Raw genomic sequence first — 17,811 nt, 5'->3', positions numbered from 1 at the left:
AATTTTGTCAACATGTAACGAGAAAGAAAATTTATTTGTAAACTTTGACATGATGTATATTTACATTAGGATGTTTTCCATACTAAAGAAAATCTAATTTATATGAGGATCCCAACTGTGAAAACAGAGTTATTCAACATTTCAATTGAAAATGGCAACCCCTTAGAAGTTCCATTTATGAGGAAGCATCCTGATCCCTTAAAATTCTTTACTGCGTCGTTACCGATGCATATTCTATCCAGTTTCAACAATCGGAACAGCAGGGCGTAGTGATTAGGCCGTACCGATGTGAATCCAATAAAATTATGCCAATCCAGGGACTGGATTTGAAGAGTTATTCGATCCCAGGGCAAACTCCAGGGGTTACCATGGTAACGCCATCACTGGTCATTAGAGTGACCCCGCTAATGGCGAAGAGCAACACGCCCTATCACGATACTTATCTACCATTCAAGAGGGCCTTTGGTAATATGCACTGGAACGTCAGTGAATTCCTCTTCAACAACAGCTTTCCAATCACCAAACCCAACCCATTAGGTCAGAAACCACAAGAGGATATCAAACGGGGGAACACTCAGATGTCAATTATTGGGGGGTTGCGTCTTGAAGAAACCCATTAACCGACAAAGAATAGGTGATCAAGCACAGAATTCATTCAATGGGCAGCAAGTCAATAAGTTACAACTGTTTTACGATGCCGAGTTTCTTTAACTATACACAACGTCAGCGGAAATAAAAAATGGTCTCTGCCCCGGAGCAGAGACTTCATAAAAACTTGGCAAAAAATGTGGACAAATTCTAAGTTTTCAAACTGCTCGAACACACGTTTTGTGGAGTAAACAAAAATTACAAATTCATTCTCCAAAACTACTGTTACACTATTTACAAAGTAGTATCTTTTAAAAAAAAATTTAAAAAATGTTTAGACACTTTAAATTTCTATAACAAAATTAAATAAAATGTATGAAGTGAACACTGATAAAACACCCACGTGAGATATGTTTCCTCCCTGTCCAATGATTTCTTTGGGGGGGGGAGTTGTTGGCAAAAGGAAACTCAATATCACCAATGTGTAATTCATACTGTAAACATGCATCATCTCTCTGTAAAGACAACAGGCGCATAATCTACTCCCCACAGGATTTGGTCACACGAGACTGATCATTACGGAGATTGGGAGCAATTTGTATAACAGGCGATTGATAACCCCATCAGAACAAAGCCTGTTGAGTGTAAAATCACAACGCTGACCTTTAAGACTGGTTTAATATTACAAATGATAAGCCTGTGGCACACACTATTCACCTTGGTTCCAATCTTACTCAACACATGCTACATATTTTTCACTCACATTTTTTTTGGTTACTTGTCCTTGCAGACCTCTTTTATCAGTCTAAGGACTGGAGGAGACAAAATTCCAAATTTCATAATTTTCATAATCTACTGTTTCAAAGGGTTACCATTTTTACACATAAAAACTTTGAATTTACTGGGGGGGGTTTCTGGTAAAATTATTCACAGACAGTCTGTTTGTAAAGCATTTGAGCTGGACTTTTTCCAACACACTTAAATTTATAATCTAAAGATGCCACATTCAATTCAGCACACATTCTCTGCGAAAAAGAGCTTCAGGCATATTGTACATATCCATGTATACCAGGTAAATATGAGGGTGGACAAGTGGAACACAATGCCAGCATGACCTCAATTAAATAGTGCCCATGTTTTGGCATTCTATGTCTCAAATTTGGGTTTAACCATGAGATTCTGCACACCAAAACGATCCAGACTCCTCTTAAATAAGCCAACAGAAAAGCAGAAAAATTTGGCTGAAAATAGTCCTTTAAAAACTTATCCCAATAAATCTTTACACTTAATTGCAAAAACAAATTAAACACTAAAAGAGGAATGTACATGGAGTTGAAAATACACTGAAGTTTCTGTGACACGCTGTGTTGAGGAATTCGCATGAACCTTTACACTACAATCAGTATTTGTTACATCAGTTTCGTGTTTTGACTATTCTAATGACCCCCCGTCAATTCTGTTTCATTGTAATGAGATGAACTCTTTCTGTAAGTTATTCTCCATCGAAAATGTGAAACTTGTTCCGAGTTTCAATGGTCTTGGCCGGCACAGAAAATATTTGACTGCATTCCAACCTGTTTCTTTAAGATGTTGCCAAATTTTTGCCGACTTCATTCAATTTCAATGATGGCATCTATTTTCCCCTAAAAATCAGTCTCCTTTGACTGAAAAGAATTATACTATCAAAGTTTAGACCTGTGTTGACTTCAATGACTTCTTTCAATCAATATCCCGGGCAATATTGTTGTGGGTCTTTGTGTCAGTGCTGTTACACACAAGCAAGCCGTTAGAACAATGTAAAAAAAATCAGGAATTACAAGAAGTCCTCGTGTTGGCACTCAGTTTTCAGTGAAGAAATCAGTTCGGAATTCAGCTCGAGTATGATAAATTCATTCAACAGACTTAGCGTTTCCATAATTCTCAACCGGTTGTTTTAAATCTGAGCTTGTCTCTGTCAGATATGGACTTGAATTTCTTTTTTTTTCAACAAGGTTCTAAGAACACTCAGCTAAAGCTGGTTTGGCATGAAAAAAAGAACGAAAGCGAAACTCAAACTAGATATGTTTCTGTTTAGATCTGACCTGATATTCAAAGTGAGTATTTACACTTTCCAAGGCATATATGAACACATCTACAATATTTTACAGAGGTTGGAAGGTTTTGACGGACAGATCTTGCACTGTTCAGCATACTTGATAAGGTTTTGGGGAACATGGGTCAGTTTTCACATATCTCAAGAAGTTGTCCTGTGACAACAAAACAGCAACTCATGGTTTACTTCTACAACTCTTTCAAGCATATGAAACAAAACCAAAGGTAAAAGGGGGCCAGTAAGTTACCATCGTGTCAGCCAAGTTCCCCAGTTTTACATTTGTGCAATCACTTTGCGCCTTCCTTAACGTGCCCTACGGATACAAGATAACTGGTTTTAACGTATAAAAAACCATACACGTTCTTGGTATCAAAACGGAAAGTATATGAAACTTTATTTCTGTCCACGCTTGAATGTGTTCTAACAAGGACTACTACATGGTTTCACCCCAAGTTCACTCTGCATGCTCATGCTAAATGTACAATATGTTTTAGGTTGCAAAGCAACAGGAATGTATTTACCGTTTAGGGAAACACTGTTGATATGGCTGGCCCCCTTCATTTTGTTTTGTCTCCCATTAACTTTGAAGTGATCTCTCTCTTTATTCCTCTCATAAACACTAACAGCAGTTTGGCCAGTATTGGCCAGTCAACTATTTATGGGCCCAGTGTTAAACATCAGCTGCCTAAGTGTGATATGACTGACACCGAACTAAAGATACTTACTTATTCCAGATAGCCAGTCCACTACTCTTTTTGCACTGACAGTTAAGGGAGAATTGGGGGGTTGTTGAATTATGATAGATTGACTCCTTAACGCTTCCGTCGTCGATTGCTTCGCCGGATCTGTCATAAATTGAAAAACCGTCACAAAAATGGGTTAACGAAGTTGATGTACCTTCCCTGGCACTGTATCTACAGACTGTTTTCCAGCCTCCCAGGTAAACTCTTGCTCACTTCGACAATTTCGTCTAACGTAATTTAATTATCATTCGTGCAGAGATAAACTTTCTATTTTTGGGTGTGGTAGCTAAGAAAAAGAGTGGGATGAGTATTGAGAAATCTAAAAGATCTCCCATACAAATCAGTCATAGAAAGCATGAAACCAATGAGCTAATTCCGTATTTCAGAGAGGCAACGTCAGTAAAGAACACCAGCTCTGATAGGTTCAGCGCATGTGAGTTAAAGTATAGCTGCACTAGTACAGGATCAATCTTTGAATGTTCTCAAATGGCCTACGACAACATTCGTTTGTACACGCACTGCAGAAATTACCGAACTGGCTCATTCAGGGGAGGGACTCGGTCCAGTGGGTAACTGGGACCACCCACCTGTTTTCATTACAACTTACACTGAGCAATGTTTGGGCTTGCTTGGGGGTTCCTTTGTCTCCAGCGGCTTCGATAGCACGGACCAGTGCCCTGTCATGCCTGCTTGGGCGACCCGAGCTGCTGGATGACTCGGTATCCTCATCACTGATTGCCACGCCGTTTACGTCCGCTGATGAACCCTTGCGACTCGTTTTCCTTCTGAGTTTGCAAAAGATAAGGAAGTTTCGGTGAATCTGCACATCATAAACTGTGGCTTAAGTTCGGAGAATGAAGATGTGTTCAGGTTTTTGAAACTGCAGACGTTCAAGCCATAACAATTCCAATGGAATTCTGCTTTTCAGGACTAACTCCCCAACCGACTACCCAGGAGATTTGGCTTAGCTAGTATTATGAGCAGCGTTCTGCCAATGCATTCCAAAGGCCTGTGAGGTCTCTTGACAAGATTTCCCAGGCTAGACTCAAACCTCTGACACTGCACTACCAAGCTTGCCTACACTGGAGAAAGGTTTGAGCCCAATACTGCAGTAATGAGCATTCAACCACAAGGCCAAAACCCTCTCCAACGAAATCTGTCACAGAATATTGGGCAACGCTCTCAGTGAGCTCCCTTGACTTACAAGTTGAACGCCAGAGTGGTTTGCTTGAGTTTCTTTGGAGACGGAGCTGCGTTGCTGGAGGAGGACTTGTCGCCGGAGCCCTCCACGTCTTCAAGTTTCCTCTTCACCTTCTTCCTCTTATCTTCTTCCCCCTCCGCTGAGGCCATGGTCTCTTTCGCCGACGTGGAGGCGGGCGATTTCTTAGGGGATGGCTTGGACGGGGCGCGTCGTTTCTGGAAGGTGGTGAGCGGGCCTGCCAGGACGGATTTACGGGGCGAGTATCGGACTGGGGAGGCTTGAGGGGAGGAGGGAGGTCTCTGTGGTCGACTGGCATTGTTTAGCTTGTTGAGCAGACTATCTCGTCTCAAGGTACTTCTGTCCAGTACAAGAAATTCAGCATTTAGTTATGCCATCCAAAATATCCACTGTTATCCCATTAGCAGCACAAACTTGCATCATTTATATTCCTTCTGCGGTATAAAGTGAAATCTCAATTAATACACTGGCTACTAACAGTCTCAAAAGCTGAATTCTTAAACCAAAAGAATTAATATTCACCAATTTCTGTCTAAAAATACTTTAAGTAACACCCACCTTTTTGGCGGAGATGAAACTGAGCCATTGCTGAGCCTAGCAACTGAAGTTTTCTTTGGTGTTGGTTTCTTCACTGGACTGCGACTCGAATTCTGAGTTGCACTTTTAGCCACGACTTTTGAAGCTGCTTTCTTGGTTGGTGAAGGGATTGACTTCTTGCCTGGACTCAACAAGGGTTTCTTAGTGGGACTGGGTGACTTGGCACTCTTCTTGATGGCATTCATCTTTTTGAGAGGCGTTGGCAGTGATTTCTTTGCTCCGTCCCTTGCCTGAGTCCTTTTTGTCCCAGCTGTCTTGGTTTTTGAAGTGCTTGCTTTAGCCGGGCTACCAGAGGAACTTTTGGAGGGGCTGGCAGCGACCTGTAGCTTCTTGACAGCAAGGGTCTTAGCCTTTGCTGCCTTGGCCTGGGCTACTTTAGTCTGAGCCCTCCTGACAGCTGCGCTCGGTTTGGGTTTCAGTTTTTTGGCAGAGGGGGAATCTGTTCCTGACTGGTTGGCCGGTCTCTTCCGAGGGGACTTAGAAGGGCTGGATTCCGGAGAGGTCAGCGATGAGGACGGGGTGGCAGTTTTGCTTCTGGTCAGGAATTCCTTGATGGGTTTCTGGACTGGTCTCTTCCGCTGAGGCTTCTTCGGGGAGGTAGATGGTGAGGGCGAGGAGATGGAACTGTTTGCGTTGTTCTCTGCCAAGGCACTTCCCCGCGATCGCGTTGACCCTTTCCTGAAATGAAACCAAACATTACATCTCAGTGACAACTCCCTTATGCAACAATAGCTTGAAAATTCTTGTCTGTGACAGATTGACCACACACATCAGAGATTTGTCATTCAGTTTGACTGGAAGAGTGTCAAAAGGACAAATGTCTAACATTGCCTGGTACTGCTGACACTGTGTGTGGCCCATGAGGCAAGGGTGCCTGGTACTGCTGACACTGTGTGTGGCCCATGAGGCCAGCGTGCCTGAAATTGGAACTTTAAAAAAAAAAATTAATAAAGTTGCTGGGCGTTTTTTGAAAAAGTACTTCCTGTCGGTCAAATGTTTGGGCCAACAGCGAAGGTAATTCCATCATTGTCGAGCAACAATGGGTTCACTGGACCGGAAAACTGGACCTTTATTCATGGCCGGGGTGACCACACTTGGAAACAAATGACCGAACTGCTGGGACTTGCCAATGAAGGTTAGTACACTGTCAGTGCAAAGTGCTGGCCATTAGCAGAGGTAATCCGTCATTACAGCTTTTGCCCTCACCCAACATATATTTATATTTAAATAAACATCATTGTTTTGAAGCAGTATCATTGTTTGCCGCTACCAACGCCCACCAATTATCAGCGGGGACAAAAGCGAATGCACCAGCGCTCCAGCAATCAGCGATATAATACCGCTGCGTGCTCTTGGAATCTGGCTGTATTATGTAGAGTTCATTGTGCCGATACACCTGATGAATGGCCTGGTTCACCCTCATGGCCCACGCGTTCTGTACAGCAACATCGGCAATCCAGCATAGCAACGCACTGGGCTAATGCCCAGAATAAAAGAAAATTAAGCAACATCGCATAATGGGGGGCTCTTTACTGGGCAGCATCAATGGAGGTAGCCTGTCAGATTAGAGTCAATACAGGACAGTCATTCTTTTGGGTGTACAGGTCCAGTAAATGAAGATGTGCATTTTTGAGGAATTGCAAAAACTGAGAAAAATGAAAAAGCGCCCTGCCCAGCAGCATGAACATTGATAACTCAGTCCGACATGAAGTGGTTCAACGCTTGAAATGCAATCAACAAACCAATCTGTAATCTACACGAAACCATCCAGCAGGTTTACAACAGCAATAAGCAGGTTATGAAGTTGGTGAGCAAAAGAGGCTATATTTCTCATGTACTCCGACATACAACTCCAACAATCAAGGAAATTCAGAGTGGAATGTTAACGTACCTTTTCTGGAACTAAACAGAAGTGAAAAACCTGTAAGAAAAAAGTGAATGTTAATATAATTTTCGTTTAGTTTTTACCTCTCTTTGACATTTTGCTTTGTCTCACTGTTGGCCACGGAGTCTGATCTTGAAGACCGCCGACTGCCAACCGAGGTTGGTTTATTCTCATCACCCCTGGGTGTCTTCTGGATGGGCGGGGCCGGGGAGGCAGGACTGGTGGGTGTTGTAGGATCCGTCTTCTGGCCTTTCTTACTGGCCTTGGCACCTTTCGGAGGCGGGGTCTCTAGGAGTTTGTCTGCTGCATTCTTCTTCTGTTGAAAAAGGGAAGATTTTGGAAACTAAATGCACAAACTATGTAACTGCTAAAGACAGAATACCTTCTGCACAAAAACTGAGTCTGTTCTGAGTCGATGTAAACCCATCAGGCTGGTTCCATCTGATATCCTGGGCATGAAATGACTGAGGATATTTCTATTCCTTCAGATAAGATGCCAGTCTATCGCAGGTTGCCCCCTAGCTAATGCCAGAACCCATTTCTTCTCCTGAATGGAGAGAGACAATTAGGGGGAAGTAGTTTGCCTAAAGCTATGACTCACAGCAAGCAGCTGGATTCGAACCCCTGAGCCTTGGATCATGAGTCATAAACGCTAACCACTTCACTGCACTGACCCTAGATGAGGGGAACCTGCTGAGCTGTTTGATGCAAAGTGTCTACTGAAATTACCTTACAGCCTAACTTTCAATGAATATGACCAGCAGCCTTCAGTAAGGCATCACTGCTCATTTTCTCGAGTCAAACACTATTTAAAAACTTAAAAGCATGTGCTCACATCACGGTCATTAAATTAAACAGTCAGATTGCGCCCATTAAGTTGACTGACCAATAGTGGGTATAAAACATCAGCAAACACAGTGATGGTCGGTAAGGTACTAAAACTGCTGATGTGCTGAGCACTATACTGAAAATCGGCACTATTTTTGGTAAATAACACTTCTGATATACTTTGCTATAGAACGACACCATATTTGTTGACGTTTGATACCCACTATAAGTTACGTGACTTAGCTGGTGCAACCGGTCTACTCAACCATGACTTGCGAGACTTGGCATAAATGATGAAAAATTAAGCACGGGCACAGTTGTGAAAGGAGAACGGCCCAGAAAAATTAAAGTTAAGCCCTTCGCGGCGGGATTATTTTGACCACGACTGCATGGCTGTGGCATGCCATGCTTTGTCCAGCAGCAGGCCCTATTGAACCAGCAGCTGCATGGTGAATAGACTGTATGTGTGGTATGCACTAATCCTCACACAACGGTGCTGTAGTAGCAGTCTTCCTTAGCGAAGGGGTTTAAGCTTCAAAGAGTATAGGCTCAAAACAATGAACACTAAACAATAGCAAATATAGCTCTGCAGGTTTACTCCTGAGGGCCTAAGTCTCTTCAGATGCCACCGACCTTCTTCTCCTGCTGGGTGAACTCCTCCTGCATCTTCTTGGGGAGGACGCTCTCCGTCTTCATGAGAGGCTTCCTGGGCTTAACAAAGAGCTGCTTGGGGAGAAGCGGGTTGACGGGATGCTCCTTCTGGGTGAAGGCCGGCGTCTTGCTCAACATGAGTCCCAGGGCAATGTCACACACGGCGTACAGTTTCTGGATGAGGACACAACAAAGGTTAACACTCAAAGCATTATGTAATTATGCAGCTACCCACCAAAAGTGTGCCGGAGGCACACCAAAATGTGCATCCTACAAATAAAAGGTACAAAACCAACTGATTCTTCCCCTGTTAACTGTAAAATGGGGGGAGGATCCCATACATTTCTCCAGATAGTGTTGCAATGCTATTCTTATCATGCTGACCTTTAGGAGTTTGCTGCCAATCTGTAGTGGTCATTTTATAATGGACATTTTACCCTTGTTATCCCAGTCACAAGCCACCAATCCCTGACCCCTCAGTCTTGATGAAGCTCTTGTTGAATATCTTACCCTATTCACTCCCCTGTCGTCAGGGTTCTGTGCGTCCTTCATCTGCTTGATAGTCTCAATCAGCTTCCTCATGAAGCTACAGTTGTCGTTCTTGCTAACCAGGGGTTCCAGAATAAACCAAAGGCACCTGTTGCAAACACCGGCAAGAAGATTTGAAAAGTATCCAACCTACATGGCATCCATTGCTCAGAGATCACATTTATACACAGGAAAAGGTACCTCCCTACTTGAATTTAACCTTGGACTTTGACAAATAACGAGGAAGCTCCAATCTTTACAAGACTCTGTACAATGTTTTTCAATTCTCAGAGGCAGGAGTGTGAAGTGAAAAGCAAAGAAATCAGCTGATCCGAGGAAAAGTTGCATGACTGTAAGAAGCTAGGAAATTCAAGCCCAATCTGTGTCAGATCACAAACTGAGAAAATGTAAGACTCAAAAAGCCCAGTTCAGTTGGTCAGTTACTTACTCAACACATGACGGATACAATGTGTATGGCGCTATCAGAGCAACATTGAATAGTGAGCACTGCCGTACTTGTTGCTGTCGTCCTTTTATTAAATCTCGAGGGTTGAGAAAAGAACGAACCAAGCACTCACTCTTTTGTGTCTCTCAATCCTTCCAAATCCTTGAGGTTAGTGAAGTCAGGGTCGTGGGCTAGGAGGTGGATTGTGTAGGGGATGACGTACTCTGGCAGAAGAGTCAAGAGATGAGCTGCAGGAAAGGGGGAAAAATACAGAGAAAATAGACATCTTGAGGAAAGCGGACTGTTTGTTTGTGCGCGCTGTTGTTATTAGAGTGGAAAAGTGGTTTCGTTATTTCTTACAGCTGTTGAAGAAGTGACCAAATGCGATTCAGAACAGGATTTGGTTGACGATTTCAATTCTTATTTCTATCCCTCGCTTATGTCAAGAAATGCGTCCTCTCGTTCATACATCTTGATTTCTAGCTTTTGCTCTGACACAAGAACAAAACGTATCCACCTCAAGCTTAACATTGCAACCGGGTTCTTGAAATACACAAGGATGTCCTGTATTTCTCTCTGCCAATGTCAATAATCTGATCAGCAACTCGTAAATGGGGAAAAGATATCCCCTCCACAAAGGTCTTTCATTGGTGTGCGCCAGTTTTCAAAGCTTTAGGTAAAGAGTCAGAAGAGACGGTCATCTGATCTGGAGGGGAAATTGCAAGTATGCCTAACTGCTACATAAAATTGGAGAGTCTACATTGACAACCATTCAAACAGAGCCAATGTATTCTTACTCCGGACTGCGTTCAAGTTCTTGGCATTTTCAGCACGAACCTTCTGCAAGGCCTACTTCACCTTTCAATCTGCATTTTTACAACTCCCGTTTCTTCTCATTCTGCACAAATGCTGCAGAATGAGTAGCCGGCACGATTCACGCAAAGGCCACCTACGAAGGAGACCTCAGGGCATCATACCATTTTCCACTGTGTGCTGCTTGAGATACTCCCTCCTGTTCTGTATATTCTTGGCCAGGTACTGCTTGGCGTTGGCCCGGCTCTCCTTGACGGGATCCTTGACGCACAGAGAGAAGATGGCCATGTAGCTGAGCGGGAGACGCAGGCAGCTCAGAGCCTTGTTCAGCTTGCGAGCGAAGTACTCGCGCACCTGGTAGCACTCATCCTGGGAGAAAATGGGCAGAACTATCAGCTAGTCTTCCAACAAATGAAGCACATCATGGGTCATTTGAGAACATCAATCCACACACCAGGCTGGCCTTATCAGTTCCGCTGAACACCGACTCACAAGCAGGCATGGCACATGATGTGAAGAGCTTTGTTTTGTTTTAGTTCTTTTTTTTTAATTTTTGACATATCAAAGTGGCTCACTTCATTAAAAAAATCGTTTCGAATTTAAAAAAAAGCATGACATTTACAATCCTGTGGTTGACTTGAGGGATATCAGTCTGTAAGGCTACACTGCTGGTGTCAAAAGAAATTGCCACGATTGGAAAGACTTCCCACAGGGAATCTGTGGTAATAGAAAAGTCCAATCACTGAGAGGTTCATGAATCTGCAAGTTGGCTGAGTTTCAGATGTGATAAAAGATAATGGAATGCTCACCTCTTCAAGCTTTATACACAAGTGTTAAAGTTAAATTCAACCAGGCCAGAACAAATATTAAAAAATAGAATGTCTGTACCGAAAGAGACACAAAGAGACACGGAAATGGTAAATTTGAGATCTTTAGATTACAACAGTAAAAAAATCTTAATAAAAGGATTATTTGTCTGCAAAAAATACACCATGAGATTGAATAAAAAGTGGGAAAATAATCACAAAAATGTTGCCACAGCAGAGCAAGTAAAGTTTACGATTACATTCATATATGTGTTTCGTGACTCAGTGACTTGGGGAATTCTGTTAATAACTCAAATTTTAATTTATTCTCCAAAGTTCAAGTTTTCAGATGTAAACAGCAACCAATGAAAACATGACTGCGCCACCTGCACATGGTATGCGTGGCCCAGCCACAAGTTTTGTGACTGATTTTATCCTTCAGAGTTTGCCCTTTAAGCCGCCAGGCATATAATTCCAAAAAATTACGGAACCTAAAAATGCCTGGACTTTTATAATAATAGATTAGCAGCACACAAACCATCAGTGTGAAACATTTTTTCTTTTTGAATTAATCTTCTTTTTGTACAAATAGGGTGGTTCCTTGCCCTGAACGCCTGGCAAGGCAGTTACGTGAGTGAGGAGCAATATTACATGCTACTTACATTGATCGTAAGTGCTAAAAGCTGGAAATGCTCGGTGGACACCAGCTCGTGGTAGCCAGGGACCTGGGCAATCTTCAGCATGGAACAGGCTGCAGCCAGCCTCAGCCGAGACATGTCCGCTTTACTGAGGAGGATCAAACAGGAGACAATCAGATAAAGCAGTGCTTGATGACATACCAAGACACCCGTCCTGACCATGAATCAAGTGCTGCTGACAAAATAATGATTTTGAGAGCTTCTCTTCTGAACCGGATTCCCATTATTTGGAGCTTATGCACGGATTTGATAACAAGCCAAATATTACTTAACCCAAACTCATAACCCTCCTAGATCCTCAAAATCCACCGTAACATTTTTACAGGATTTTGTAAGATTGAGCAAGGTACATCCCAGCCACTCCTAGTGTTTGATTCCCTTTGAAAGTACAAGAATGTGTCACTGGGCAATTCCACAGTGCAGTATCTCAGACAGTTTGGAGTTGATAAGCTCTTACGGCTGGCACAGGTGTGCCTGTACTTTTCACCTACTGAAAAAGTTAAGTCTGTTCTCTCAGTCACATAACTGGGTGATGAACAAACGCTGAACTTAAGCTTCTATTCTACAGTCTTAGAATTCACACAGAGGAGCATTGTTTGTACTGATGGAAACAAACAAGCAGAACAACACACAGAAACAACCCCACGGCCACCAAGTGTTGTTTTCCCGATTCACTTCATTTGGTCTTTGCGCTCAGACCTCTGGAAAGGTCTCCTCACAGAGGGCTTGAATTTCTTTCACAGAACGAGAGAAACACCTGCCGATATTGAACCAGAATTTTGGTGGTTTTTTCAACTGTCTTCTCCTTACCTGATGGCTTTCCTCTCCATGAGGTCTCCCTCATTCTTGATCATGGTCATCAGGAGTCGGATGGTGGACACGCAGGGTGAGGTGTCCTGGGCGTTGCATGCACGCAGTCCCTCCAGCCACCGAACGAGCAACTTCATGGCTGCGATCTGCAAAGCCACAAAATGAAAACTAGGGGGTGCAATATCAGGCAATCAAAACAATCTTCAGTCACTGAACGGCTTAATATCACAAACATGTCATATGCCATGCGACTGTAACACTTCAAATTACACTATCTGCCCTGAGTTGAAGTGCACCTTTGCCGGCGAAAGAAAGACAGACTGGTACAAGGTTTCCAAACAGGTTCTTGCACGTTTGGAGTGCATGCAAAGACCATACATTACAGCAGAAATTCATTACGCGAAGTCAGCGTACCATTGCACACTCAGAAAGTTACTTTGATGAGGGAAGACGGAGCATCTTTTTTAAATAAAGCTGGTGTACAATATCGTCAATTCAAGTTAAATGCTTTACATGTGGTTGGTGGCAAGAGAAATGTTTGACATAGTGTTGGAGAAAATGTCATTCATTTTAAGAATAAAGTGATAAGGTATACAACTATTTTAGTGAAGAAAATATTCCGACAATTAAAATGCCAACCTTGGCCAATGTCTCCTCGGCAACCTGGTTGTCATGGCACCAGATGCCCTTGGTTGGGGTTCCCTCTGTCTGATCTTGCATCAGCAGCCCCTTGACGATACTGTTTGCTATAACTGGCTTCATGGCACTGCAGAAATGTTCAGGGGCCAGTTTGGCGATTTCTCCCACCGCAGCGAGAGCTGTCAAATGGTGCTCATGGTTCAGATTTAAGCACTTTTGAAGGCTCTGTAAATGGAAGTAAAAGTTGGTGATTAGAATTTCACAAAAGAATTTAATTGATTCTAGTGCAGAGTTGAAATCTGCTTTCCTGAACAAAAAGCTTTAGTCTTTGTAAATTGTAACAGGTGTCTGTGTGGTTAAACTCTCCATCACCGCTTGGACCAAGCCTCTTATGACAAATGTAAAGCTTGATGCCTCAAAATGTCTAGAGATATAACTGTGACCTTCTTGAGAATCAAGCCTGCTGATCACGGCCCACGGTCTGAAAAATGAAACATTTTAAGTCGGTCACATCCTTGCTGGAATGCACCAAGTACATTGAAACAAAAGGAGGTGCAACATGGATTAAGGATGAAAAGTTGAATGTAATGGTAGCATTCTCTGTGCCTAGCAAAAATGTCTTTAGTTTTTATGGAAACAGAGAGATGCGTGACTCTTTGAGTGCTTTTCAAGCTGGATGGTGCCGACACTCACGTCATACAGCTGCTGGAAAACAGCGACTTTGTTCTTGCCCAAGACACCGTTGATGCATCGGATGGCATGCTTGGCCTGGGAGGGGCTGCCGGTCTTGGCTTTACAAATCAAGATAGGTAAGAGGCACCTGAGGAGTAAGTGGAAAATAACAAGCTCTATCAGAAAAGAAAAATAACGATGATCACATGTGGACATCTGTGGCTGGGTAAATCTTTTTTCGATTCTACTTTAAGAAAGACACTCTTTTAAAAAGCTACAGCGAGGGCATCTTGGAAACTGCGTAAATAGTGCCTCTCAGGCCGCACGCAATGGAACAATGCAAGGGACTTGCTTACGATGCAATATTTGGGAACTCCTCTTTCAGATTCTGTCCGGTGTGGATGAAGATCTGGAGAGCCACGTCCGAGACGGAGTCATCCTCATGCTTGAGCATGGAGAGGAGCTGGTCAAAGCTGGCATCACTCCTGAAGGCACTGGGGAAAACTGGAGCCAGAGTCTGCCAGGAAAAACAAAACAATCAGGTCAAACTTGAGAGTTGAAGCGCAAAGAAGGTATCAGAGGGGTTCTTGCACGGCAGAGGATTTCGGAAAATTCAGTGAGGTTTTTATGGAGAGCATGTTGGGGACAATACCAATGCCTTTCCCCCTCAAGACCTTTGACAAACCGGACTGATTCAACCTGAGTCATCCTTATGCAGTGCGCCACAGGCATATTTTCTAACACCAGAAATCAAGCCCTATGTCAAATGTCATACTGTCAGGACTCTTTAAGTCTTGTAAACATACATCTGCTACGGAGATTTTTATGCAGGTGGATTTTTGGCAGTCGAGTCCCTCTACAGTAAAAGTGCAGTATGACTCAGCTTGTATGGACCTTCATATGAACAAACCGCATCAGTTTTACAACCTGCTTGAGAGTTATACAAATGCAACAATTTCTGATTTGCAATCCAATAAGATTTGAAGGTTTGCAAGGTGGACGTAGTACTGTGGCGAGCTTTGCAGCAGCACCCGTGTGAAATTTTTTTTCAGGAATGAGTGGGGTTCTGACAAGAACTTCTGTACTCCCCTCTGAAACATTTTGAGTACAGACGTTCTCTTCATACCCCCCCACTCGCTCCTGAAAGAGATTTGGCACAGTGCTCCCCAAACTGTGTCTGATTACGTTAAAATGTTTAAAAACTTCAGCAATTATAAAGGGCATTTTAAGGTAATAACATCCTGAGATTCATCAAAACTTTGTTAATATTCCAGTTAAAATCGTCGCGTTTCTTGTCGTTTGCTTGGGGGTAAATTCTGTAATCATGAGCACATCAACACTGGTCATAACAAACAATCAAGCGGCTGAACAAACTGGAGAATCTTGGCTAACAGAGTTAGCATAGAACCCGATATTTTTGTTAAACTCTGGATGCTTGGTGAGGGTAACTGACCTGTAGAAGCCGAAGGCCCCTGACTTCGGTCGTTTCGTCTGCCCGCTCCTCAAACGGTTCGGCGATTCCCTCCACGTGTTCCGCCACGATGCCAATGAGCTCCTTGATGGCATTTGCGTCAATGACGAGGGGTGCAATTCGTTCCATGAGCGTTTTGATGGTATCAAACGTCGGGGTGGGCTGGCTGGGGTTGCCAAACTTCTTCAGGACCTCACTCTGTGAAAGAGGACAATCCATATTTTCATTCAGGAAATTTGTGATTTTGAACTCTTAGGTTTTCCCATCAATAAACGAAGTTCAATTAGAAATCGACTGTATGCATGTTGCCTCTTGACAGCAGGTAAGACTTCTGATATTCAAGCAATTTGGTTTGCTTTTATTCTAGACAAAGTCACCACTTCTTGCAACATAGCCACATACAGCAAACATGAAAGGCTCAAATTTACAAGGCAAATCTCTCTGTAACTGTTGTAACACTCAGAAACATAGAAAGTATACATCCCAAACGTTAAACCTCCTCAAGGAAAACGCAAAGTCTTCCTCAAAAATCTGGCTAAGAGCAACTGCTCTTCCAAGTGCATGACAAGCCATGACGCATACCAGTCTTCCTTCTATTCATCTATGTCATCAACTTGGATTGCATTGTACTCACCACCGACTGCGTGGCCCTTCGACAGGTTACCTTGGGCTCAACAACCTTCTCCATAGCTGCTCTGGCCTTTAAGTCCTCTTCAAGGAGGCCTACCAGCCTTTTCAAGTGATCAATGGCTTTGCTAGGCTCTGGGAGATGCTCTGAAATCATCATCAAAGTACAATGGACATGTTGTGTTTGTTGCTCTTGCTTGCTTACTCCTTCACTCCTAACAGTCTTTTGGGACTTGGATTAAAATTAAGATACGTAAACATCTACAGCACATTTTACTGCATTCTTTAATCCTCATATGGATAAAGCCACGTGGATATCAATGTATCCCTGCGTTTGCACAAAGCCAAGTCACGGCATTTGTAGGCAAATTTCCCTTCTTGTGTCTGACAGAAGGGCATGATGGCGGCTTTGTTTTGTTTTTCATGTAGATGGAGCTTTAAGTGCAACATGGTTTAAATACACTTTTCTGCCAGACAGGAGACAAAGTGATTCTTGCTGATAAAACTGTGTTAGTGCAACATCCAATTCTGCGGGACTACAGCGGGAAACATGAGCACCGCTTCACAGACCAGAGGAGTAAAAGGCTGATAGAAAAACTCCACTCTTCATTAACGCTGACACCATGGGTCACACCATGAACGGCCAAACCGCATGCTACAACACATCAACTGACTTTCAAGATACTTGACACAGAATTGGATTTGGGCAGCAAGTCAATCGTTACGTCATCATTTTATTTTTTTACCTGGCAAATTTTAATTACATTCTCACAACTTACTTGAGATGGCGACAACCTTTGGGTGGATGAGTTTCGCTCTCTCCTCCTTCTCCTTCTTGAAGGTGTCCATCAGCTCTCGGACATGTGTCCTTACAATGTATTGATTCTTCATCATTTCAATCAGCGCTCTGCCAAGGACAAATTTTGGACTTGAATTCGATCTGAATTCAGACATTCATGACATTTGCCTTGGTGTTTTCTACATTCTGCACTACATTCTGCAATGTTAAATTTTGCATAAATGGCCCCATTCGACGGTGAAATCAAATTGTTATGGGTTAAATAAGCTGTGCTAAAATTCAAATGTATACGACATAATTGGCTAGATCAATTGATGTCCTTACAGCAGAGAAGAAGAGCACTATGAAGATATCAAAACTAGGGATAAGCATCTCAAGATGAAAACAATAGTTTACTGCCAAAGTTTTTCTGAGGAGATCGGCAAAGTTCTCCACCTAAGATGGCTCTAAACAATGATCGATAATCTAAAATTGATTACTGAAATCTCACGAATGTTCACAAGAAAAGGAAAGTAAAGTTAACGTAATTTCAAATTGGACTTACTTTACAGCATGGCGATCCACCGTGGCAAACAGGTGCAGGAGTGTCTTCATGCGCAGCTTGACCTCCAAAGTGAAGGGAACCAGTGTCATGGTGAAGACCCTCTCCACAAGCAACCTGCGTACATAAGGGGGAACAGTGTCTGTCATGCAGCTGTGAGTTTAGTGGAGCGTTCTTCGTAAAAATCCACCAGGCTAGATTTCAGTTTACGTTCAAACAGTGGTTTCACAGACTCAATAACGTGGCCCAGGTATCTGAGTCCGCGGTGAATTAATGAGTGGGCGGTGGATTTGTTAACTTGTGATCCGTGCAACTCCACTGTGAAACCCATGGACAAAATAACAGTTGTGAGCCTGTGT

The 17,811-nt window shown here is 43.0% G+C and overlaps 1 protein-coding gene across 1 annotated transcript in view; it reads right to left on the bottom strand.

Moving 5' to 3' along the window:
- Nucleotides 1-1,029: 1,029 nt before the first annotated feature.
- LOC110973205 (sister chromatid cohesion protein PDS5 homolog A-B-like) overlaps nt 1,030-17,811 on the bottom strand; it is a 32,767-nt gene continuing 15,985 nt past the window's right edge. Inside the window, exons 11-28 of the mRNA XM_022223851.2 lie at nt 17,456-17,569; nt 16,892-17,019; nt 16,120-16,259; nt 15,468-15,683; nt 14,371-14,531; nt 14,036-14,162; nt 13,343-13,567; nt 12,704-12,849; nt 11,858-11,981; nt 10,554-10,758; nt 9,710-9,824; nt 9,114-9,240; nt 8,586-8,777; nt 7,208-7,440; nt 5,201-5,917; nt 4,628-4,981; nt 4,031-4,208; nt 1,030-3,525 (exon numbers count right to left, since the gene is read on the bottom strand). Coding sequence (XP_022079543.2) covers nt 3,493-3,525; nt 4,031-4,208; nt 4,628-4,981; nt 5,201-5,917; nt 7,208-7,440; nt 8,586-8,777; nt 9,114-9,240; nt 9,710-9,824; nt 10,554-10,758; nt 11,858-11,981; nt 12,704-12,849; nt 13,343-13,567; nt 14,036-14,162; nt 14,371-14,531; nt 15,468-15,683; nt 16,120-16,259; nt 16,892-17,019; nt 17,456-17,569 — 3,535 coding nt within the window. The 3' untranslated portion in view covers nt 1,030-3,492. The remainder of the gene's footprint in view (nt 3,526-4,030; nt 4,209-4,627; nt 4,982-5,200; nt 5,918-7,207; nt 7,441-8,585; nt 8,778-9,113; nt 9,241-9,709; nt 9,825-10,553; nt 10,759-11,857; nt 11,982-12,703; nt 12,850-13,342; nt 13,568-14,035; nt 14,163-14,370; nt 14,532-15,467; nt 15,684-16,119; nt 16,260-16,891; nt 17,020-17,455; nt 17,570-17,811) is intronic.

The sequence above is a fragment of the Acanthaster planci genome, linkage group LG02 (genome assembly GCF_054643075.1).
Source record: "Acanthaster planci isolate LZ-2023a linkage group LG02, COTS_SCS, whole genome shotgun sequence".
NCBI lineage: Eukaryota > Metazoa > Echinodermata > Asteroidea > Valvatida > Acanthasteridae > Acanthaster > Acanthaster planci.
This window is presented reverse-complemented; position numbering and strand designations above follow the sequence as displayed.